The following is a 25,014-nucleotide window of genomic DNA, read 5'->3' as shown; positions in this document are numbered from 1 at the left end:
CGGTGGGGGGTGGGGCGGTGGGTGGGCTGTGGGCGGCCTGACCTTCCAAGCTGAGCAGGCCATCGGGTGCGCGTTGCGGTGGGGGAGGGGGCAGGCTGCTGCAGCCCAGGCAGCTCTCTGCGAGCCGGGCGCACCCATTGCTTCGCTTCTTCAGCATTCTGTGGGAAGAGGCGATGCTTGCTCCGTACTGCCTCATAGCATGCTGGCTCTCTGCTCACAGCTAATGACTCAGGCAGGCAAGAGGGGAGGAGAGGCCAGAGCGAGAAGGAGGGAGGAAAAATAAAGTGAGACAGTCAGAGGCAGACCAGGCAGGAAGAGGAGGGTGAGAGAGAGGAGTGGGATTTCTTGTTTCTTCGTTTTTGTTTTTGTATTTGAGAGTGTATGATGTTTTGTGTGAAGAGTGTCTGTCGAGAGAGACGCCGGCGCGTGTTCCCGAAGGAGGGAGGAAAAATAAAGGAGACAGTGTCAGAGGAGACCAAGGCAGGAAGAGAGTGAGAGAGAGAGTAGGGGATTTTCTTTGCTGAGGCGTTGCTGTAGCTGTTGTGTGAGGAGAGAGAGAGAGAGAGCGTGAGACAACGGCCGGCGTCTCCCAAATGGAGTGGAATGGGTTTAAGATGGTAAGGAAGAAGGCTACAGGCAGCCTGCCACTATACTTCGCTGTACATTGTTAACCATCGTTTCATTTTGGGCAGCCGACAGCAGCTAGAGCGGCTTGTAGTTGTAGATATACTATCACCCACAGTCAGTATGTATTATACTCCTTAAGCACAGGCAATGCAGTGATACTGTTGAACTATTCGCTGTGCAGAATGTGAAGTTCCTTCATACAGGGAAGAAGGATACAGCAGGGGGGTTAGGCTGGCGAGGTTTGTAGGCAGGATGAGAAACGGAGGGAGACAGATGGAGGGACGGAGCCAGATATCATGCTAATAGGAGAGGTGTGGAGGCAGGAGTAGAGGTAAGGGAGGATGGGGAGAGGAACGGAGGGAGGGAAGGGTTAAATCGGGGAACAGCACCCATTTTATGTTGAAACCAGGGCTGTAGGTGTCCCCCCCTTTTCCTGCCTTTGCACCACTCTGAAATATTTACCTGCGTATAGTACTGCAGCACAGACAGAATGCACATTCTTGATGTTGAATGTACTGTAAGATGGTACGGAAACTGGACTTTTGTGGATTTCATATTCATGTATGCAAAGTAGCCCTTGTTAATTGTATGAGTAGACATGTTATCTGTCATGCTGCTTGTGTACAGAGTGTGAGTTTGTGCTGGGGAAAGATGGAGGAGGTTTGTTGGAGTAACACGCATGCCTGGATTACAATTGATTGTAATGCTGTGCATTCACTAAGTTTTAAGCCCATTGCTCATATGAGTGTGTGGGAATATGCCTGTGTTTTCTTAATTATGTGCTTGGCTGTGTGAACGGGTGTCGACATGAGAGAAATGACAATAAGCTTTCTAAGTCATCTGCTCTGCTCGCTCACTTTCACTTTGCATCCATTTATCCCTTCATCCATCACGTCCGAGCGACAGAGTGAGAGGTTGACTAACAAAACTAGCGGCCATATTTTTTCCTCCTGTCGTTTTTACCTGTCATATAAGACAGAGTTTTATTTCAGTGCGGATACTGCGTCATTATTCTGACTACAGAGTCAATGCCATTACTTTGCATTCTCAGTGCATTAGTTTTCTGACTCACCACAAAGAACAGCGGAAGCATCATTCATACGTCAGCAAGTAAATGTTTGATTGTTTGTGCGCTGGCTTTTGTCCATTGGATGCAATCAAAATGCTAATTGAAAGGAAGGCGACTCCCATGTTTGGTGACTAGGCTAGTGACGCTAGCTGGTATGCTGTCTCCCTCGACACTCGCGGCTAGCAGCCCAGTGTATGCGCACAGACGGATGGGCCTGGCAGGAACACATGACTGACGTTGTGAGGGGCGTGAGCGCAGGGAAAGAGTGTATTCAGTATAATTGTTTACACTGAATACAGGTAAAGGCTAGTGTTGTTGTTATGTACGGAGGGCAAAATATATTAAAGGAGAATGAATGGTGAGGGGAGTGAGAGAAAAAATCTAATGTTCATCAGCATTGGAGGTATTAGATATGAGTGTGCACCATGAAGCCTCCTGATGGGAACCAGTGGGGGATCTGGGCAGGAGACAGGCCATCGTTTCAGGCACATAAACACACACACACTCGCTCACACACACATACACACAAACACGCAGTGGCTCTATTACCCTCAGGCAGAACACCATGAGCTCCAAGGTTACACATCAATGCTAATAGGGTGGGGTGTGTGAGGAATTTATTAGCGACAGTGCACCGACCGAACGTGTGCTCAGCGATTGTAATGTAACTGAAGATCACGTAAGATAAGGATGGGTGCTTGGATGTGTAGTCCCGGGGTTGTTATAGGTCTGAGGAATAATGAAGGTGATTCACAGGCAGACAAGAAAGATGGATAATGAGCTAATAAATAAAAAATAAAAAGTACAAGGACAATAGTACTTCATCAGTTAAATTATATGGATAGCCTGTGCTGTGTATGTCTGTGTTATCCGTCCTGTGTGTGTGTGTGTGTGTGTGAGTGTGTATATCAGAGGGGCGACTGACGTTTGTCCAGATGCAGAGTGACATGGTTAACTAGAGCTTGATTACACACCAAGCAAATGGATAAAGTAAGAGAGAGAGAGAGAGAGAGAAGGAGAAGTGGTTCAGACATAAAAACAATTGCCTCTTAATCTTCTGATTCTCGAAACTCTCTAGGGTTGACTGTTGGTGGGTGTGTCACATCATATATGTAGTTCTGACGTATCAGAAACAGAAAACGGAAATAGTCTTAGTTTTAGCATGATTGAGGAAATTAAACTTAAACTGGTACTAAGTGCCCAGCAGTACCTTAATTACTTTAGAAGCTGTTTCTGTTTTCCTCTCATTTCTCACTCACTCTTATTTTACAACATTTAGCTGCTGTGAAAGAAATAGCCTAAAAGACTAGATCATCACCGTTTGAGAGCTCTTGTGATAAACTAACAGCTAACAAACTGAGGCAGACCACCCAGATCAGTGCTTTGTTGAGATATTTAACACATAAGAACAAACTCCAGTTTTTACTTCCTGTAGGGGGATGTGTTTTCCTGGGCCCAGTTTGCTTATTTACTTGTAGCAAGAGTGTTCAAAATGGCGCATGGCTAATTTGATAGTTTGTGACTGTTTTACTGAGCAGCAAAAATACATACCTTTTGGTGGAAGTAAATGATGCATGTTGTGGGTTTAACTTGTGGTTGGTTGTGCATTGATTCTCCTCTCAGTTTGTGGTATGAGAAAGGCTACAGGTTAATAGCTAGCTAAGTAGAGGGCCTTTAGCACTCTTATGCTTTGTGTTTTGCGCACTTAGGCATGGTTGTGCTGCTGTTGTTTGATCAGCTTTTTATATTAAGAGGTTACGCTGCAGTTCATCATATCCAAAGCAATTAGCTACGGAAGGGTTTAATGTCAAACGCTCACAATGTGTGCTTGTGTTCATGTATTTGTATTATAGTTCATGTATGTAGTTGTTAATTAATATGCATGTGGGTACACATATAGTAAATGGCTAGAGAGTGTGTGTGTGTGTGTGTGTGTGTGTGTGCCAAGTGTGTATCATACCCTCTCCAGCTTTAGGTAAATGGCCAGCTCCAGTCAGGCTTGTACAGAAGGATCGGTCGGAGCTGAGACAAATAGACAGTACTCATACCGCTGTAATGACAGGTTTACTGCATTAACTTTGACCCCAAATGCTAATGAGGTTTGGAGTAGGGTTCTTTAGATAGAGGTGATAGTGATGTGTTAGCCACTAACATTTAGTTGAATTACATTTGTTTGGCTTCAAGCACAATCCGGGAACTCCTGCAAGACTGTACAGAAGCTTTCTCCTCTTTATTTTTTCGAGATTGTGTGGAAACTCATGACACTATGATACCTCATTTTCCTTAAAGGGCATCAGGTCCTCCTTTAGTATGCAGTTACATATAAGGACGTCTGATCCATAGTAATACAGTATTTATTACAGTATTTTAACGTCATGCTATAATCAAACAAGTGTTATACCCGTATAGCAGTGATACTCAGTTTCTAGAGTAAATAAGTTAATTATTCTCATGCAAAATATATATACACTTAAAAAATATTAATACTCCATCTGTAATTAAGTAGATGGTGGTGAACGGTTCGTTAAAAATATAGCTGCGATTACAAAGTCAAGATTTTATTTGTGTGTGACATGACTAATAAGATACATAGCTGAAGCCGAAATATCTCACTTTTTGCCCTTACACTTGAGGTAGAGGGTTTTGTCATTGCTTTGGCGTGTAACGTGTGAGTGCATTATGCAGTCTATGAGTGTTTTGGTGGTAAGGAGTCTGTACAAATATCGCAAAATATTTTATTGTCTGTAAATGTCTTTTCCACTTCCCTTTAAACAAAAGCTGGATGGAAGCAGTTAATGAGCCAAAAGCCTGTTTGAATAAGAAGCTGCTGTAACAATCTCTGTCCCAATTAGCACGCTTTGGTTTTTAAATATTCCTTTTGTGTGAAGCCTAAACACACATGAAGACTCACAAAACGGTCACGTTGAAAATTTAATAGGCTTCCACAGCGATTTCCTTCATTTATTTAAAATGTTTTTTTTTCCCTCTCTTTTTAAAAAGCTAGAAATCTGAGAGGCATGGCAAGGCATTCTGCTGTGAGGGGAGCAGCATTCACAAATACTAGACCTAATTCCTTTGGCAGCAGCTCAAACTGCTACAGACAGACACATAATCAGCTGGGGAGTGTTAGCGCCTCAGCCCACTAGCAAACACAGGACCGAGCCCTTGTTGTGCATCGCTGCTTTTCAGAATAAATATCCCGATGGAAAATACAGTGGGAGGAAAGAGGTATTCATGTGTATATAGCTCTTTGTTCAGTCAAAGATACAGAAGGAGAGAGGAACACTGGCTTTCTTAGCTACTTTACTACTCATTCTTTCTCGATCCCCCCCCCCTCTCTCCTTTCTCTCTCTCTCTCTCCTCATCCTCCACTGTACCCTGTGTGTTTTGGTATTCATACAGATGTTTGGATTTGAGTGGCAGTTTCTCCTGAGACTGTGCACAAGCGGCTGACTCGTCTCATCTGCATTTTGCATCCCAGGAAAAAAAGGGAACAGAAAGCAGCGGAAAGCATCAGCAGGCAGACAGGCTGTGTGTGTGTGTGTGTGTGTGTGTGTGTGTGTGTGTGAGAGAAAGAGAGAGAGAGAAAGTGTGTGGGTGTGTGTGTTTGTGTGTGCAAGTGAGAGAGAAAGTGTGTGTGCGCAAGAGAGAGAGAGAGAGAGAGAAAGTGTGTGTGTGTGTATGTTTCCTGTTGTTTGGCAGCTTAACTGGCCCCAGTGCTGTTGCTGTATGATGTTTAAAGGACGTTTCAAGGTCATGCTTTCGACAGGCCTCACCGCCTCTGACATATTAAACATTTATATATTTCTGTAGCCAGATGAATTATAGATTGAACATGCAACTGAACATAATACAAAATGGCACCATTGTGGTTGGTAATAGACACATTAAGGCCTACAAACACAGCATCCCACACGACAGCCTCTAGCCTGCCTTGTCTTATCAACAGCAACACCGACACAGGGACTAAAAAGGCTGCTCTTGCTCTATGCAATATACCAAGACACTGGAAAATCCCACAGTGGCAGGAGAGGGGATATGGAAGGTCCATCAAAAGCTATCTCCTCATGAATCATTAGAGAAACTGCAGGCAAGGAGGTAGATAATACCTGATGATTTTCTCTTGTCAGCTAGAGGTTTGGTTTGCTTTTTTGACGTAGCACACGTTAGAGCGAGATAGCCAACCAGCTAGACCCACTGGCATTTATCAGGCCGCAGTTTGAGATAGTAATTCTGATAATGGAGGCGTTTGTCCCAACAGGAATATGGATTCTCACAGTTGGTGCGTATTCCCTTCCAATAGACGGGAATGCTGTCCTTCCTGCACAGCCTAACTAGATGGGAAACGGAGGGAATGTGATATCCGATGCTTATCAAGACTGATAAACATCAGCAGCAGGCATGGACCGCACCTGTCAAGTTGATATTGGGAAGTTGAGAGAGAAAAAGTCCGAAAGAGAAAAGAAAGGGAGAGAGAAACGGGAACAGTAAAGAGATAGATGTGTGCTATCTCACGGCCGCGCGGCTCATGCTGTCAGACTAAAACGCTGTAGCAGAATTTCTTATGGCAATCAGCCACCGCCTTCTATATGTTGCCTCCCTGGCACATGCACACAGTATAGGAGCAAAGATAGTCTCCTGTGGGCATTTTCAATTACTCTGCACTGTACAGCAGTAGGGGGGATTAATCTGCTCGTTTGAATGCATGCCACACTTAATGGTTTAGCTGGTGTGCCGCGGGCCTCATCTGTTAGCTGTGATGGTATACATTTAGGCTTTTGTGTCTCACTCTACTCTCTTCCTGCTGCAGTTGAAGCCATTTCTAAATTGCACCACTCTCCACATCAAGTTACACTGAGATTAGATTTTCACAGAAGATGGGCTCACTATAAATCCTCAAGTTGAACTGCAAATTGATTGTGTAATGACTAGTACCAAGCAACTTAGTAGCATTTGGAAAGTGACTGAAATAGTTTGGCTGTTGCGATGACAGCATATTCAAGAAGCACAAAGTCATTAATGTAGCAGAATATTCAAATTACACCAGGCTTATAACTATAGCAAGGAGTAAAAAGTGCAGGATACCTGTTGTGTAAAATTACAAATGAAATAATTGGATATTTCATAATGCCAGGCCAAGAGATTTGCCGGAGGATACATATAAACATTTTAGCTCTGTCTATCAGCGATGTAGTAACCTCCTCTACGTGTACATGTAGTTCCGAGTCATTCATTGCCTCCATCAAACTGTTTACTCATTAAGACAGATGACGGACGGCTGTCCTTTTCCCTTACAGCTATTTGATTATATGAGCTCCGGTTCAGAGCTAAATCAATAACCAGATTAGCGAGGCACACGCGTACACACACACACACACACTAACTTACACTTAGCCACACCCTCACACAGTACCCAAGGCTGTGGAATGAATTCTCGAGTACAACGGTCGGTTGGTGTCTGTGTGATTTAGCTCTATGCCTTTGCTGCAAGGCAGACACACACACACACACACACACACACACACACACACACACACACACACACACACACACACAGGCAGGCGGTGTCTGAGATGCAGCTGATGGGGGAAACAGTGATTAGATTAGGAAGAGCTCTGCCTCTGCTTCTTCTCTCTCCCTTGTTCTCAGTGTAAGCGCTGTGCTGTAGGTTTTGTTCTTATCGTATACCTCCAGGCTGTTTATAGCTTTTTAAATACCTGTTCAACAAAGCCAATATTACCACTTCTAGCCTCAAACCAGTTTTAATTAGAACTCCTACTGTGAATTAAACTGAAAATTGAGTTCAGTCAGAGGAGTTTACAAGTTTCTTATTCTGCAGCTCAGGGAAAATATTCTTAGAGACCCTGTTTGGGAAAGTTGCTTTAGCCACTTATCTTGTTCTTCAAGGCATTTTGTTATATACATACAACTATATAAGCAAGGAATGTACAGTTTTCTAGTCGGTTGCAATAGCCTGACACTGCTGAATTGCTTATTTCTGACCTGATACATGCAGGTGGGCGCAGTATATAGTGGGGTAGATGAGTTGACCGAATCTGTGTGCATTTGTGCATGTTTTCGTATGTTTGTTTATGTGCGCACTGGTGTATTTTAGTGCATTTTGCTAAAGATAGGAGACAGCTTCACTAAAATGGCTGGTTGCCTGCACAGGTGCAAGGCCGCATTCACCTGCCAGCTACTTGTGGAGGTGGTGTCCTCGCTCATGACACATGGTGCTGACTCAGATGGATCAGCCTGCCTGCTCTCCCCTGCCTCACTGTCTGTTTCTGCGTCCTCTATCCTCTGTCCCAGCCCAGTTAAAAGCAATTTCAGCTCAACATGGAAATGAGCGCTGCGTGGAAACATAAGCTACTCCCTGAAATGCAATCCAGAGTAGTGCAGGTTTTTGTCATCGCGGTGCTAGACTCTGTTACAGTGTCACTTATATTTATTTAGAGTCACAGTTAATAAAAGTAATCAGGTTACATCTTAACATAGTCATGGCAAATGTGATTTTTGTATTATGAAAAAGGGAGAAAAGGGATGGGCTTTGTTGGAGAGGTTCTTCCTGTCTCTCCTGCTCGGTTTTTAGCCCTTTTCTCTTACGTGTCTTTTGTGCTTACCGTTAATACTTTATGAATAGGCCCTACATGTTAGATAGATATCATCTCCACTAAAACCTTTAACCACATTAACGACATTTAATTAAGGATAGAATCCCATCTAGGGGATGAGACGATGATTTAGCCTCTTTAATCCAGCAAAATGTCCTAGCTGGGGGCCTCGACAGTGATCACTCCCATCCGTCACACCCAGGGATTAAAGCAGGACAGCCAGCGCTGCACAGCGGAGACATCTTGCTGATTTGACTGAGCTGGGAGCAGAGATGCTGGCTGCAGCAGCTAGAACTGGAACAAACGTTGGCAAGCTGTTGATGGGGATCTGATGCTGTTCAAGTGAAGACTGCAGTTGGGATGATGGCGTTGCGCCGGCTTGCAGCTGAGGATTGGATAGAGAAATAGGGGTCAGGGGCATTGAGCGAGGGACCGTTCCTGGCACACGAGTGAAACTAGAGGAACTGTGATGAGGACCTAAGAGGCCAGGCTAGGGCGAGGGCTGAGGGACAGGGACTTGGGCTGACAGGCAAGGCCAGGCCTTCAATTCCAAGGCCCAGTCCCCATGCTCCAGGCTTCAGCCAAACAGCTAGGCAGGTGTCCAGCTGATCTCACACCCCCACAAGGGAGGAACTGCAGAGCACCAGTCACTGGAGCTGCACAAATTGAAGTGTCATCTCCAGAGTCAAGATGCTCACCAATTTTCTGCATGCGTTGGTGCAGAGTTGGGATTCAGCCAGTGGACAAATGGCTCCAGTTCCGCCTACAGTTTGGCTGAGCAAAGGAGACTGTGGTGTGTGTGTGTGTGTGTGTGTGTGTGTGTATTTTGCCTGTGTGTGTGTGAGAGACAAAGTGACTATGTATGGAGCACTGCAGGTCTTCATTTGTTGTCCTTGAATGATGTTCTATCTTTTGACTGATCACAATGAAGCATGAATCTCTGCAAAAAATAATCAAGCCAAGTAAATCTGAATAGTTTAGAAGAAATTACGTCACTTCTGTGAACATTTAAATTTAAGATGTGGAAAATCCTTTGACTCTTTAGCCTTCACCAAGTGATACTGAACAATACATCAGATATTTAACATTTAAAAATAACAATATTTCTCATTCTGCAATTGCCTGTGAAATATAAATCTTGAGATTATTATATAGATCCTGTCTGACATACCCCTCGGCAATAGGCCAAATCCTTGTCATCTCCTGACCTTTGACCTTACACAAGTATGTGCCGATTACACAGGGGCTGTGGGGGAGTATGTGGGAAAGCTGCATCGATCTCACTGAGAGACTGAAACATCACAAAAGAGAAAGAAGAAAGGGGGAAAAAAAGTCAAGCCAAAGTTAAATGAAAAATTGCTTACATACACGTCTTGCACACGCAGTCTGGAACATTTATTATTCTGAGTCACACAGAGAGAAAAGAGGTGGAGGAGGATAGAAGAAGAGAAGAATCCATTTGGTAAAGTAGATGCAGATCGATGAGACTGGAGGCAGGCAGGCCAGAGTGCAACAGAGGAGGGGTGTGTGTGTGTCGGTGAGTATCTGTGGTGTCTGTCTGTGTGTGTGTGTGTGTGTGTGTGTGTGTGTGTGCGCTTGCGTGCATGAGGCGTCCCAGATTACTTTCCCTGATTGATCCAGCCCAGCATCCGTCTGACCTGCAGGACATTTCAGAGCTCGGAAAGATGCTGCTGGAGGTGAAGAAATGGCGAGAGGGAGACGGCCAGGAAGAAAGGGAGAGGAGAGAGAAAAATAAAAATCAATAGCGCAGAGAGCATTACAGGGAACTTGACTGGCCGAGAAGCTGAGATAGTAAAGTCGTATTAATCTCTTTGTGTCTCAGTCAGTTTGATAGGAACTCCAATTCAGTATCACTAACTCCAATTCAGTATCACTTTGGGGGACTGAGAGGGAGTTTCAGTCTGACTTTAGCAGTATCAGGTGTGGCCGGAAGGGGACAAATTGTCAGTATATTTGGATGTGTTTATTTGTCTTAAAGTATAAGGTGATGTTTTGTGCAGATTGTGCCATCCTATTTTCTCCTTATAATAAGTAAATCATAAACAATTATCTGAAGCAAGACGATGAGGCGAGTCTAACAAGTCAGATGGTTGCATGCTGGCTCCATTTTGTAGCTGCCAGGCAGTGTGTCTATCAGTGAAGAGATCCTGCAGCATACTGTCTACTCCGCAGTGTCTACAGCCTCCATCTATCCTAGCCAAGTCAGGGTAAATTGATTGTCTAAGCTCTGTAAGGGAAGGGGGAGGGAAGCCTGCACCAGGCCAACAGTATAAAGTGGTGGTTTTATGGTGTAAAAGCTGCAGAGAAGTGACGAAGGTGAATAGGACAGGAAAGGAAGACAGAAAGTCCTTGGTCATCTAAATTTTAGCTTGTGCCATAAGTGGCATAGGGCTGTCCAAAAGAAGAGACAAAGTGTGCAAAGTATGAAAGAAAGACCTGTAAACATTAATCCTTATACTGTAAATCCAAAAGAAAGCTGCTTGTGCCTTTGGTGTTTTCGACTGTTAGAGGAAAACAAATGTTTACTCCCCTTCCTTGCTGTAGGCGGATAAGGCTCGTCCTATTTGACTGCAGTACCCAGACACCATTGGCCAGGAGCCCAAGGAGACAGGAAGCACTTTTGTGGCATCAAATATTAATGGCGTTATAGAGTGTATTGATTATATAATACGTTTTCCCAGCATCTGAGCACAGACTGAAATGTATTCCCTGAATAATTGAAAATGTATCCATGAGCGGTTTTTCATCTCAATGGTTGGTGAATGTAATTGCATTGCACCCTTATTCCAGTGTTATTTGAGATTTTATCAGAAGACGCACATGTGTGTTCATGTGATAAACGCAAGGACAGTGAGGATATGAAGAAAGATGAAATTGCGTGTGTGCCATGTGTGTGTGTGTTTGTTTTATCAAATGGTTGAGCACTGAATATTGAGCACTGAGTAATGTTTTGAAAATGGGATGCAGAGACTTAAACGCACTTCTGAGAAATGTAATATTCCTTTTTGCCGACATTATGCTCTCTTGCGCTATAAGTTGGCTGTTGAATTGGAGACTCATATACATCTGCTTGCTGCTTCTTACATTTTTATCACCACATTTGTACATGCTACGATAACACTGCACTGTCTGCTTGCTGCGACACACCATTCCCTTCAGCACTGACATAGTATGTAAAATGACGGCTGTGCAGAATGGGTGAAAAATGCTTTTGATGTTTCACCTCTGCCTAACATTTTCTTTTTTCAGGGTAGCTTTTCAACTTTACATTTAACAGCAGGCTCTTGATGAGTTGAATGTTGGTCCACTATACTGTATGTGGTGGCTGCAAACTGCCGCTAGCGTGGGCACCTTAGCCCCAAGGGTGTAGCTATCCCTAGCACTATCCACTCATGGGTCTTTCAAATGGTTATAAAATACACCTCAATGGCTTTGGCACACCTTTATGAGGTTGACCTAACACCGCTAAAAGCTTGAAATTGTTAACATAAAGTAGATTTGTAATTTGAGCAAAAAATTCTGATTTACAAAGTAGAAAGTGTTTTTTATTGGAATATTTTACACAAATATTATTCATCAGTAACCCTTTGGCCCTCACCAGACTAAAACAAAGGTGGCTCAGCTTGATATTTCTAAAGGATCATCCCCCAGAATATCTCAACCATTACCTGTCAGCTAGTAGAAACAATATTCCTTGTCCTCTTTTCTACCCTGACCTCTCTGCCCCTCTGTATCTTCTTTTTGCCTTTCAAGCTGACAGTTCACTCTCATTTAGACCTCCATTATGCATTCCTGCCTAAGTTTACAAGACACATTGACAACAGAACATGTACAGACTCTCTCTCTCCTCCCCCACCTCTGTCTCTCCCTTTCTTTGAAGTATTGGAAGTGTCTTCCCCATTATTCAGCCCTCGCCTTTTCTTCCTCCTCCCATCTGATCCCTCACTCCCTCTCTTCATCTCTCTGAAGGAGTAAATGAAGGCAGAGGTCATCCCTCCTCTCTTCCTCCTCTCCTGCTAAATTGGCTGCTTGTAGCATCCGTAGATAGCTGCAGGCATTTAAGCCCCCTGCTCTGGAGAGCTAGTGAACAGACTTCCTGCTCATTTGTGGCATTTCTGTCTCCTCAACTACAGGCTTGTTTACCCACAGAGAGCAAGAGGGAAACCCTCATTATAAACTCTGCCAAGGTCATTGCAGTCACCACACCAATCTGCTGGCGTCAACACACACATGCAGTTTTCAAATGATTGAAACAACTGAAGAAATAACATCTTAACCACCATTTCTATCTTAGAAATTTCATTTCCAGCATGAAGCAACATTTCTACTCTTCTCTCAATTTGAATCATACATTTTTACAAATCTTAATAATCACCCCAATTTATTTTTCCCCAATGATAAATCTCTCATCTCAACATGCCAACCAAAAAACTAAAATTCCGAGCCACTTTGTTTTAGTTTGACTGGCGGAATGACTGTAAAAGGTGTAACTGTATTTTTCTAGTGAGCCGCCATTTTCCCCATCAACCCAAACCCCTCACTCCCCAAATCCCACCATAACCCTAACCCTGTAAAGTGAGTGTATGATGTTGACGGTGGGCTGTGCGTCCCTCCCTCCCTGTGCTCCGCTCCATAGGGGTCGACAGAGACACAGTGGCGTCAGGCAGAGCTCCCACAGCTCCAGGGCTGGGCAGAGAAGGGATTGCTGACACAGCCAAAGATGGTAAGGAGACTACTGCTGCCAAATGGATGGCCCAGCCATTTTACACACCCATGACGTAATATGATCTGATATTGTACTGTGTTTACATAAATACGCTCTGGTTGGTGATGCTGCTGACTGAGACAGTTGGAACTGGAGATTGATGGATGGGGCAATAGATGGAGGGCAAGAGGGAGGACCGGGGGTTGCAAGGGAAAAGAAGTTGTGCCGACATAAGTGAAAACCAATGTTCCTTCCTTTTATGTATTTTAGGAAGCCAGTAAATAATGTTGTTGATGTCAAATGTTTCAATATATATGTATACATGATGTTTTAGCATTTATACAAAATCTATTACAAATCAATTGTGCTGTTTAGTCTTCATTAACACATGCAAGCTGCACCCATAGGCATTTCTGATGGACCTCTACTTCTTTGCAGACACATCGAGACTTACTCAAGTTAGTCACTACAATAATGTTTTTTTCCCCCTTTATCCTGTATTGACCACTCTAGCACTCATTAGAAATGAATGCCCCCCACCATGCACTTTACCTTATAGAAACTGTAGATTCAGATAGATAGATTCAGACTTGTTTGAGTCAAACTAAATTGATGGTTAGTTAGTTTAAGTTTATTAGTTTTAAGAATGACCACCAGGTAACTTATAACAGTAACCATCTATTCTAACTTCGATCCAACACCTTCTCACACATTTGTATCCTGTATTTCCAACAACGGCGGACTTGTATACATGTATTACTTCAGCTAGAAGCCCAGTGCTGACTCTGCCTCCGACATGAGTAGAATTATAACTTGTGAGTAAAAGAAGTTGCATCTTGAGGCCCGGCACTTGAGAGGGCCATGTGTTGTAGCAAGTCAACAGGACATGCAGTGAGTTCTGTCCACAGCACTAGGCTCCACAGTGGGAGATCAGGAGCAGCCAGAGTGTTCACAACCAACATGAAGTGGACTGCTGAGCAGCACAAATGCTGGTGGGCAGGGACAAGGAGAGGAATATAATTGGTCACTGGGACTCGGCAGGTCCCTGTTAATTAGAGGCAGCCATTTTGGTGTAAAAACTCCTCAGAAAGCATCCCATGGAGTTGAAAGTCTCTCTGACAGAATGGAGCCCAGCAGGGAATGTAAACAGATTTAATAAGGCCCTCTCCAATCAACTCTGTTATGGCTAGATACTATTCTCTCTTTCCTCTCTGCTCTCCCTCTCTCTCTCTCCCCCTGTCTTTCTCTGTCTGTGTCTATATCTCTGTTGTGGTAGAGCGGTGAGTGAGTAGGAAAGGATACTGTCAAAAGAACAATTTGCATGCAGCTCTCATCTTGAGAGCTTTTAGACATCTCCCTGTCTGTTTGTTTTCTGCTGTGGGCTTGGGCCATTGTTCTCTCTCTCTCTCTGTATGTGTGTGTGTACGTGTGTGAATATGTGTTCTTCCACTCGCTGCTGAGTGTGAATGCAGAGAAGTGTGCGCATGAATGCAAGAATGTGTATGTGTTTGCTTGTGTGTGTATGTATGTTTCAAATCAGAAGATGGAAGCAGATTCCAGACTGACATTTTGTTGGTTCTGCTTCTAAATACTTAGAGGAAAAGAAAAATTCTAAATAATAAGATATAGTGCAGTTTTTAAAGGTCTTTCTTAAGCAAGAGAAAATTTTGGAGGCTTCAGGCCATCTAAGCCCCTGTATGCCATCCCATTACATTGTTGGTATAGTTATTTAGAGATAGATATATTCCCAGTACTTAAAGACCAGAGGCTCCTCTAGCTGTTCTGAACTTCTCATTAACATGAACTACACACCACGTCATCCTTTTGACGGTGAACCAGCACACAGTTTAGAACCCACTTAAATTTACTTTACTCACCAATTCAGTCTCACATTTACACATCACTTTTTAAAAAAATGGTTACTATTATGAATAAATAACACATTATTTTTTTTATATATGTATTAATAAACTGATGGTATTTGTTTCGTAACTAAAGAATTATTTGTTTGCCTGCTGTTTCATTTATCATCGTCTCCGCTTACCACTACACGGAGGAAGATAGATAAAAGAAAAGTGATTAAAGCCGAGAAGTACACGCACTGTAAATGTCTAAAATGGTTTTGAAAACTATTTCTGGACAAACTGGGAAATTTTTTAATTTCGCTTTGAGCTATATTATTAGAACACAGGTCCAGTCTTTTGATAATCCAGAAATAGAGTGAAATACGACTTGTGTGCCGTTTCTCCCTTGCTAAAACCAGCCCTGCTTCCAAAGTGCAGCCTGTCTGCGTGTACTTAAGAATAGTTAAAAATAGACCGAGAGCTGAATGGTTGAACAGGGGAAAGGGAGAGATCTGAGTGATGACTTTAAAAATTTGATTGAATCAGATTAAAGAATATTTGCATCTTGATTTGGGTTTCAACATGTTAGATCATTACAGTGCTTGTGCAGCAATATGATGGGGGCTTGAGTTTGTGTTTCAAATGGACATGGACAGGCTTTTTCTAGGGATTTGCAATAGTTTACTATGGTCCATACCATGGAACCAGAATCACTATTCGGCACAGCACACACATATATGATACAGGACACTTTGGGACACAACATTAAAAAAAAAGATTTAAAAAAAACAAGCTAACAAACATTCTTACAGCAGTCAGCTTACAGTCTTCTGTTCTGGCGAAGCATTAGTCAAGACAGTATGATGCTCTATACTTTTGTAACAGTGCGTCCATCTTCTTTTTTCTGTTTTATCTTCCCACCATTTAGTGAGTAGATTTAGTTGTCTCTTCTCTTTCCATTTGCAAAGCACTGACACCCCCATCACACGCACACTCACACATATATGCAACAAAAGCCATTAATTTGATCAAACAAATGTTTTTTATGCAAATGTATGAATAATTTCACTTCACACATGGCTTTTGTTGGAGAATAATGTTCGCTCAGAATAAACATTTGTATTAAATATGTATCAGAGTGCTCTGGTAGAAAAGCAAAGTGCAACCCACCTCCCTCCTGCTCCAACTTTAGACTCTCAATCCCTCTCACGTTTTTTTTTTTTTTGCTGTATTCTCTCACACTTACATCGAGCTCAGAGTTCCTTCTTGAACACTTTGATCGTGAGATGCTCTGCAAAACCAGATATGAAAACACAAACTTCTCTCTGTCACAGCAGCAGCATCAGCAGTCACATAGCATGCTGAAGGGGCAGCCCCCCTCATTGCTGCCCCCTCCCACAAACCGCAGCAGCTTTCAGAAAATCATTCAGAGACGCCCCCTACTGTCTTATTTAGCTGTTTATCCTCTCTGTGTCTAGTGTTTGTTATATTTCTCAATGTTTAGAGATGTGGAATGTGTACAGTGTGTTCACTATATGTTTAGTTTGTTATGCCATTTTAGGGTTTAACAGTGTTTTGATGTGTCAGTGTTGATGACGCATCGTAATACAGACTGACAGACAGATTCGTTTTTCTCCAATTTGATACTTTGTTCATCCCTAAAGAGTACTTTTCAGCAATGTATTTATATACCTGAAAAAATCAACGTACTTCATCACATTGATGCAAAATCCTGTAAATACAATATTACTTTAAAGCAGTCCTGCTCACTGATTTGAAGCATTATCTGCAATAATAGTAATTTCTGTCATCTCATTATATATTGTCATATTACCCAAACAGTGTAAAAATGCATTGAGTAACCCTATTCCAAACTGAGAGAAACATTGTGATATTTGTTCTACTTTATCATGCAAGAATTAATTGTATGGCAATTCTAAAATATACTGTATGTAAAAACCTTACTGGAAATAGGCCTTTAAAAGCCCCTTTCACCCTGACTGTTGAATTGACTTAATGCAACAAAAGTCATGCTTTTTAGAAAATTTGCTTTGAAAATAACCACTTTGTCAGTCTATATATTCAGTGTTCCAAATTGCTAAATACAGTACGGAAGCCTTTGCTAATGGATGCTGTCTTTCTCCTTCTTCCTCCCTGGCCTCTCTCTCTATGGTTCCTCTCCCTCTTTCCTCCTCCTCTTTGCCATGATCCAGATCATCAGTAACATGGAGGCTCCAGTGACAAATGGCCCCAGCGGAGGAGGCACCACAGCCAACGGGCCGACCACCAACAGCCGTGGCTGCCCTTCGCCCATGCAGACTGGCCCAACAAATGACGACAGCAAGACCAACCTCATTGTCAACTACCTGCCCCAGAACATGACCCAGGAGGAATTCCGCAGCCTGTTTGGTAGCATCGGGGAGATTGAGTCCTGCAAGCTGGTTCGCGACAAGATCACAGGTTTGTAAGATTTCTCAGCCCATACAGTAGCATCTATTTCACTGTAGTAAAAACATGAAAATCACCTAAAGTCAAGTCAAAAGGCTTTCAGTGACGACATGACACACCCACAATCAGGACTCAGTAACGGAATTTGATACTTTTATGCCACAGACCGAATTGCATTGGTACTACCGAGTATGGAAAAATGGCAAATACCAATTTTCAGTACCAACTTAGTAAAACTCATCAGCATCAGTATGCTCATGCAGCATGCAGCAGGCTGTTAACGTTACATGTGGTAGAGATGTGCAGGAAAAACACAGTTTACACAAAGAGATCCCCTTTTTTTACTGTGAGCCGCTTATCTACACAGACAACTAGTAAACTTTGTTCTGCTTATTAACGAGCAAGTGTAGCTAACTTGTATTTGCTCTATGGTGAGTCCATTCACCTCATCATCCACTGGGATGGAAACTGCAGCGCATCCTCTCCTCGCCAAAGTGGAGGCAGAGAGTGTTCATGATGGCATGGTGTTGTTTACAGACCGACAGGTAAAAGGAGAGAAACACATGGTGACGGTGGATTGTTGTCAGACCCGTGGGAGCTGGTCTCTACCCCACAGACAGTATGAGGTCTCACTCGGCCATCAATTCCCAATACCATAAACATCCCCCACACACTCATTCCCTTCTTTTTTTTTGGGTTAGGCAAGACATATTGCTGCCATACTGTTTGTTATTAATGTTCCTTTGACAGTTATTTATAGTTTTTATATAGTCCAGCAATATACAGATATTCAATTTTAGTCCAGTTATTCAGGTTGAGTAAAAGTAGCTCCCAGGTCTTTAAACAGCTTCCTCCTTTGAACTGAGAAATTGTACCATTATGTATAATGTTAAAATGAATTTTATTAAAAAATCGGTATTGGTACCTGTGTCAAAACATTTTGAACAATAACCAGCCCTAGTCACAAGTAGAACTGTGGAGAAATTAGGATATAATGTAGTTATAGGCAGTTCCTCCGAGGAAAGGAAAAAGCACAATGTGAGCTACTATACTGAGCTCCCTTAGAGCTGGAAGGGATTTAGATGCTTGCTTTCTATTCTGACAATTTTACATGGCCTGATCCTGGACTTCAGATTCACTACTGCATCCTGCTTTTAAAGTATAATACTGTAGTCTTAGGTGTAAATTCTTAGCAAACAAATACTTTAAGATAAAGTATAAGTATACATTTACTTTGTGTTTTTATTCACCTTTCAGTGTTTTTTTTATTTTTTTTATAGTCTGATAACAGTAAATTCATAAGACAGACAGCTTACATTAGTGTTCACCTACTGATAAAAGATCTAAGGTAGGTGTAGAAACTAGAGCCTGTCCATACGCTGTGTGTTGAATGTGAACACACATGTAGAAGTAGATATGCAATGAATAGTTACACAGGCCCACAGTCCAACATCATTCCAGGCAGTTCTTGCGGTTGAGAGTTGTAGCGCTGTCTTCCACAAGAAGAAATCCATCTCTGCCCTCTGTGTGTGTTCAAGCGCTGTGACTCAGCAATGCAGCGAAGTGCCACATGTTCTCCAGAGGTGTTTAAATTAAGCAGCACTTCGCGGCGCTAATCATGGCTGTAATCTGGGCGTAGTGGCTGTGTGGGTGGCCATACAGCAGATGGATCGGGGGGGGTTGGGGTTGGGGTGGTGCAGCTCTGTGATAATGCTCCATAATGGCTTTCATTTTAGATCCTACTTACTGACACTCTTCTCCTGATAATCTCATTAAAGAGCACCAGGCAGGCAGGCAGGCAGGCAGTCTAGATCACCAAGCCGTTCTCAGATAGCAGGCAAGGCAAGGAGAGTAAACACACACATACTCATATATATATATATATACGCAAACAGAATTACATTTCCTGTAGTAGATTAAGTACGACCGAAATGCCAATAGCAATGACAATTTTGACTGTAAACCAGAGATGGCCACTAGCCCAGCCATTCCTGCCTCCTTCTGTTCCCTTGTTCTTTGAAGCATATTCTGCAGCTCTACTCAACTCATCTTTAGGACCATCTTCCTCTTCCTCTGTAATGGGCCACAAAATGGAGCCTGAGAGTCAGATACACCAGGATAATGGAGGATGGTGTGTACAAAAATAACACTGGGACACCACATGCTATCATCATCACCATCACCATGTTCTCTCTCCACCCGATTTTCCCCTCAAGTGTGATTTGCCAAGCAGCAGCGAGGACCCAAGCTAACAGCAGATATTTGGAGAGAGTTTAAAAAAACGAACAGAATTGCTGTAAACCTGCTCGGGAATGTGAGAGAGGAAAAAATGTTTGTTCGCTCACTTCTAAACAATTTAGGGTACTTCTCTGCTCTGCACTACAAGGTCTCTCTGATGACTTAGCATCAACGCAAAAGTTATAAATAAATCCAGCCCTCCCTCCATCTCCCCCTGTGGTGTATGCCTGTTTTGCTCTCCCATGGGTGCAATTTCCTCGTACAAACTTTTAGGCTAACAAAGCACAGATCCCCTCTTCTAGCAGGGATGCCAAGAGACTTTATACTCTAACAGTCATCCAAATCATTAACAGAGTAAGCCAGGTTTGTGAAAGGGAGGGGTAAAGAGAAGGATGGAGGGAATAGTAAAGAGAACATTTTTTAGGCTAATATATACACCTGTACCCTTTCTCATCTGTCATTAAAATCTGCACATTGATGTAAGACAGATTTTTATCCAGATTTCTGAGTTTGTCAAGATTGAGAGAGGAAAATATATTTTTTTTACAATTTTGAAATTCTAGTATGAAACTTGAGGATGGTTAGAGTGTGCTGTAGCTACATATTATTCATATTGATGGGAATATTAAGGCCGTCGTATTGTATTATGCAGTGTGAACAGTACGAGGAATATAGAACAAAGTTTAAGAATTAAAGTAAATTCACTGACTGAAAATTGTAAAATATGTATTTGGATAATAGCATCAATATTTTGTCATTACAAGATTGAAGTATTTCGCCAATGAATTCACTGTTTCAAGCAGTCTTTCAGTGTACATACCACGAGTAAGAGGAGTTCCATTTTGTATTATATAGTACTTTTGCAACGGCTGTACTATTTCAAATGCAGATAAATGCCCTCGCTTTCAGAAGCAAGCATTCATCAGTATTTGCTTGCTTGCATCTCACGATATGTTTCCTATCAGTGTTTGTGGCTTGACCAACCTGTGAGTGTTTTCTGACAAGGTGCGAGCACATGAGCCTCTCAAAGGTAGGAGAGACAGACAGGTCCTCAGCGTCCTTTCAGCTTCCTGTAGACTTGCTCTTGTCAGCTCCAATGACGCCAGCATGGCATGAGGCTCAGGCGGGTGCGGGCAGGCGTAGACTCTCCAGCTCCGTCTGTCACCCTGACTGACTTCAGCTGGTAGAAAACCCACCTCTGGGTGTCTTTCTTGCTCCCCACACGCCTGCCTGCTTGCTTGCAAAACTACCTCTGCCTGGTGCTCTCATAACACGGCAGGGACGTGCAGGTTAATCTTTTATTTAAGGCTAGCTTACACGCACCTAGTTGCAGCCCACACATGCTTGCACATAAGCCCCAGGCCTCCACCTGTGAATTTTCTGTCTGCCTGTGTACCTTAAGGATACCTTAAGCATTTCATTGTTTGAATTAAGTGTGTATACTGTAGTAGCTTTTATATTTGTCCTCCTGGATTCCAGGGAGAGAGAACGCTACATATACAAATGCTTTTGACAAGGGCATTATGGCTTTGAGACACTGTGCACTATATATGGTTCTACTTTCAGCACTCTCAGTTCATTCTTTTTTTTTTTTTAAAGAAGCAAAACATCTATTTAAGCTTAACATCGCCAGTGTGAAAGCTCACATCTTGAGCAATGATGGAAGCAACCACTCCTTACTTATGGTAAGCAAGGGAAAATTAATGTGGACCTTGCAACATACTGAATCAGCACTCACAGTCATCTGCATATGCCCATGCACTCACACACACACACAGAAATGGAATTGACTGATCATGGTCAGTAAGTTGTTTTTCGGGCAAATTTTTCTGCATCGGCTGCATTTCTGCTTGAGAAATGAATGCATTTGTTTTCATAATGACACAAAGTAGAAGGAAATGGCTTTTTATGCTGGAACAATAATTGATTGCGTTGGGGGTTGTGGGGATTTTATATTTTTGATGGACAACCATTTCTGGATTCTTGTGTTGCACCAATAATACAGTACGGTGGCCTTGCTCTGTATAGATAGATGGGATATTTTACATGCTCGTTGAGTAAACAGTTCACCATGTTTACCAGCTGCTATGTCTCTGCCCTGTTCTGGCTTCCTGCACTACATTTTCCTCAAGTAGTCACAGCATTTGCCTATTTCCAGCTTTCAACAGCAAACTTTACTAACCTTTTATTCATGAACAGCATTTTTTTCTGTTTGTGCAGATGAGATCATTCTTATCTCTATATCAAACACTGTAAAGACATCATCCCAAAGCACTCTGACTGAAGCCTTTTGTGCACACTACTCTAGTCACCTTCCATGTGTTGGTTTTATACATGGAATCTGGGGAGCTGATGCAAATCATAGTGACAATGTAGCAAGCCAAGCAGATGTTGGCTATGAAAAATAGATGGACTGTGATGTCAGCTGTGGAGTAGTTCAAGCTAGAGCACCTCTGACAGACAGCAGATTCAGTACCACGTGAAAGCCTACTGCGAACCCAATTCTTACATAAGGACCAGTATACCATATTCATAAATTGTAGGTGCAAAAAACATCCCAGGTTTACTGGATTTGGCTTGCTTTGCACGCACAAGCCTGTGGTTCTTGCAGCACACTTCCATTAGTTTCATTGTCGTTCCATTTCTGTTATGGAACATCAAGTGCACCCACAAATATTGAAAACATAAAATATGCATCTAACCCTGATCTGCAAGGACAGGCAGGTGGAGCTTAGCTCTCGCACAAATTCTGTCAGTCTAAGACAGAGCAGATCAAATATTCACCATATAAACCTCAGTTTACCCACAGCTCTTTGTCGCTACTGAAATATAGATTGACAACACGCTCAGGAGCAAAGCTGATTGTCTTTGTACTTCAGATTGCAAGCCAAGCTGTTTTTTCACATTATTCAAGAGCGATGGAGACAAAGCCTGTTATTATCTCCCTGTTTGATTGTATGATGAGACCCATTTACACCTTCCAAAACACCTAGACAACACAAATGCAATGTTATTCTCGGTGGTGACAAACTATACATACTTCTGAAATCTTTACCAAGGGAGATCTGGTGCAGTGTTTATATCTCACATACAGGGTGCATTTATCTGAACCTGAAATGGGCTGAAGGCTGAAGATAGCTTGAACAAAGCTGACAGGGAAAGAGATGAAAAAAGGATTTGACATCTCCAAAGCCAGGTATTAAGAGAGCTGCCAGGCTCGGGAGTGCAGACACACGCAGCCAGACACACATTAAAGTTGCAGAGTCCCAGGTCCAGAGAATGTCCTGTCTCCCCCCCCCCCCTTGCTTAGGACCCAGAGTTGGACGTCCTGAGAGCTTGCTTGGCTGCACTGCTCCTCTTGTGACCCTCACTTCAGACTGCCCCTGTCCCCTCTCATTCCATTCTGAGTGCCATTTACATGGAACACAGAGGTTGTGACTGTCCCTTGTGCCGATCCAGAGGCCGAATGTGCCTCAGGGCTGGTTTTTTTGCCCTTCGACCCTCCACTCTTGAGTGCACTGTACCTAGGCAGAACAACCAGACGGTCCCTTTGTCCCCAGCATGTGTGCTGCAGGGCTGTGGGAGGACGGCTGAGGGCTTGTGGACCCGCTCACTCTGTGCTGAGTCCAAGCAGGTGCAGCAGAGTAGGCTCCGCAATCCTGACGTAACAGGGTTATCCAAGACTTAAAGGGGCTTCTCTGTCTGTCAGCTTGCCTTCTATTTCTCAGCTGCACAGCCAGCCAACCAGCCCACACACTGCAGGCTGCAGTCCACTGGCCCCAAGGCTCAGGGAGCCACAACGAGGGGGTGGTTTGCGTGCATGTGTGTTTGTCCCTGAGCCTCTACGTGGGCAAGTGTGTGTCTATGCGTGTGTGTTGGTGGATGCAGGGCCTTGGGAGCTAAGAGTGGGAGCCTCCTGACTGCAACAGTGGCTGCTACCTTGGCAACCCAGGAGGGAAAGATGTGTTGAATGAGTGAGTGGGAGAGAGGGATCTACAGTAGATGCATGTGTGCGGGGGACGTGGCTCTGTTTATGAATTTAGTTATTTAAACGGACTGAATACATGCCACATGATATGCTCCAACTGTACTGCTAGCATTTGAGGCCTTGTAGTCTTTTGTTCTCTCCGCATTTATTTTTTTGCAAACTCACTCTACTCCCTCTCCACCAGGGAGTTGACCCTTTTTTAGGTAAGTGAAGAGTATTTTGACATGAAGCTGGTGACAGGGCACCTTTTGAAATGTTGGGGAGCGCTGGCCCATCAAAAATAGCACTACCTCAAGTTGCTGCAGCAGCAAGGGGCAAAACGTCACAGGATGGAAGAGGATGGAAGCAGTGAGTGTGACACATTTATTTTGACAATGTGAGATGTTTTTTTATCCCCTCCGCCTCATCTTAAAATGTCGCTAAATTCAAGACTGACCGAACGGATTTGTCTGTTTCTGGGGAGAAGGAGCTGGACCTCTCAAGGTGTGTTAGCATCACTGGCTCATAGCTCGGATGATCCCTGCAAGCTGCAACTCCCCCTCAACCCCTTTTGATGCTTCTGTCCACCCATGACGCCTGAGTGACAGGCAGACTCCACTGCTGACAGGGTGTGGGAACAACTAGACATTTGTTATAGATTGCTTTTAAAGGTCCCTTCACACAGATATTTTTAATCAGATTTTTCATTTTGTAAGATTGCCTCAAAGTCATGCAGAGCTTTTTCGATTTGTCACGCAGCATGTGCTATATAAAGGTCTTATTTTATGGAAATATATATACTACACAGGAACAGAAGAAAAAACCAGGTCGATACAATTTGAACAAGTTGGCTGTTGTATGACCATAGAATGCCTATACTACAAGTACAAAACAAAATAAACATTATGTATCTTTGACAACAGCAGAGAGTCAGCAGTTCAAATTAACTTCTTGAGAATTTTAACTTAACACTAATCAGACAGTAGTATTAGGAACAAGAGATTGCAGTGTGGTACAATAGAAAAAATAGTCTAATAGAGGGTTCTTGCTGCTATGTGTTTCATTTGGTAGCTACCACTCTAGATCAAAGAGTCTATAGTGCGTAGTTTGTGCCTTGCCTGATGATAGCAGGAGATGAAGATGCTTTCATGTTTGCAGTACAGGGCTCTTAGTCACATAATACAACAAAAAGGCACAAAATAATGACAGGCAATATGCAACTGGAGTCTCTTACTATGTGTACCTTAAGTTACAGCATATGATTGTGTACCTACATGAATATGTTTCACTTGATTATATGTCTAAAAAAGCAGTGTAGCAATGCATACATTCTGTTTGTACTTATTTATGAACCTATATGTAATTTTGCATAGATATGCTGTGTGGATTTTCATTCCCTGGTGTGTGTGTGTGTGTGTGTGTGTGCGTGTGTGTGTGTGCGTGTGTGTGTGTGTGCGCGCGTGTGTGTGTGTGTGTGCACA

At 43.0% G+C, this 25,014-nt stretch overlaps 1 protein-coding gene across 3 annotated transcripts in view; it reads left to right on the top strand.

Annotated features, from left to right (window-relative positions):
- elavl4 (ELAV like neuron-specific RNA binding protein 4) overlaps positions 1-25,014 on the top strand; it is a 70,899-nt gene that overhangs the window by 16,495 nt on the left and 29,390 nt on the right. For 2 of the 3 annotated variants that reach the window (XM_035652899.1, XM_035652897.1), the window contains exons 2-3: positions 12,968-13,054; positions 17,094-17,340. In XM_035652899.1, coding sequence (XP_035508792.1) covers positions 12,968-13,054; positions 17,094-17,340 — 334 coding nt within the window. Of the gene's footprint in view, positions 1-445; positions 618-12,967; positions 13,055-17,093; positions 17,341-25,014 lie in introns of those variants that run through there. The other variant, XM_035652898.1, reaches the window with a different exon arrangement.

The sequence above is a fragment of the Morone saxatilis genome, unplaced genomic scaffold, assembly GCF_004916995.1.
Source record: "Morone saxatilis isolate NCDOM2014 unplaced genomic scaffold, NCSU_SB_2.0 Contig12, whole genome shotgun sequence".
In the NCBI taxonomy this organism is placed as follows: domain Eukaryota; kingdom Metazoa; phylum Chordata; class Actinopteri; family Moronidae; genus Morone; species Morone saxatilis.
The sequence above is the reverse complement of the archived record's forward strand: the minus strand, read 5'-3'. Positions and strand labels throughout refer to the sequence as shown.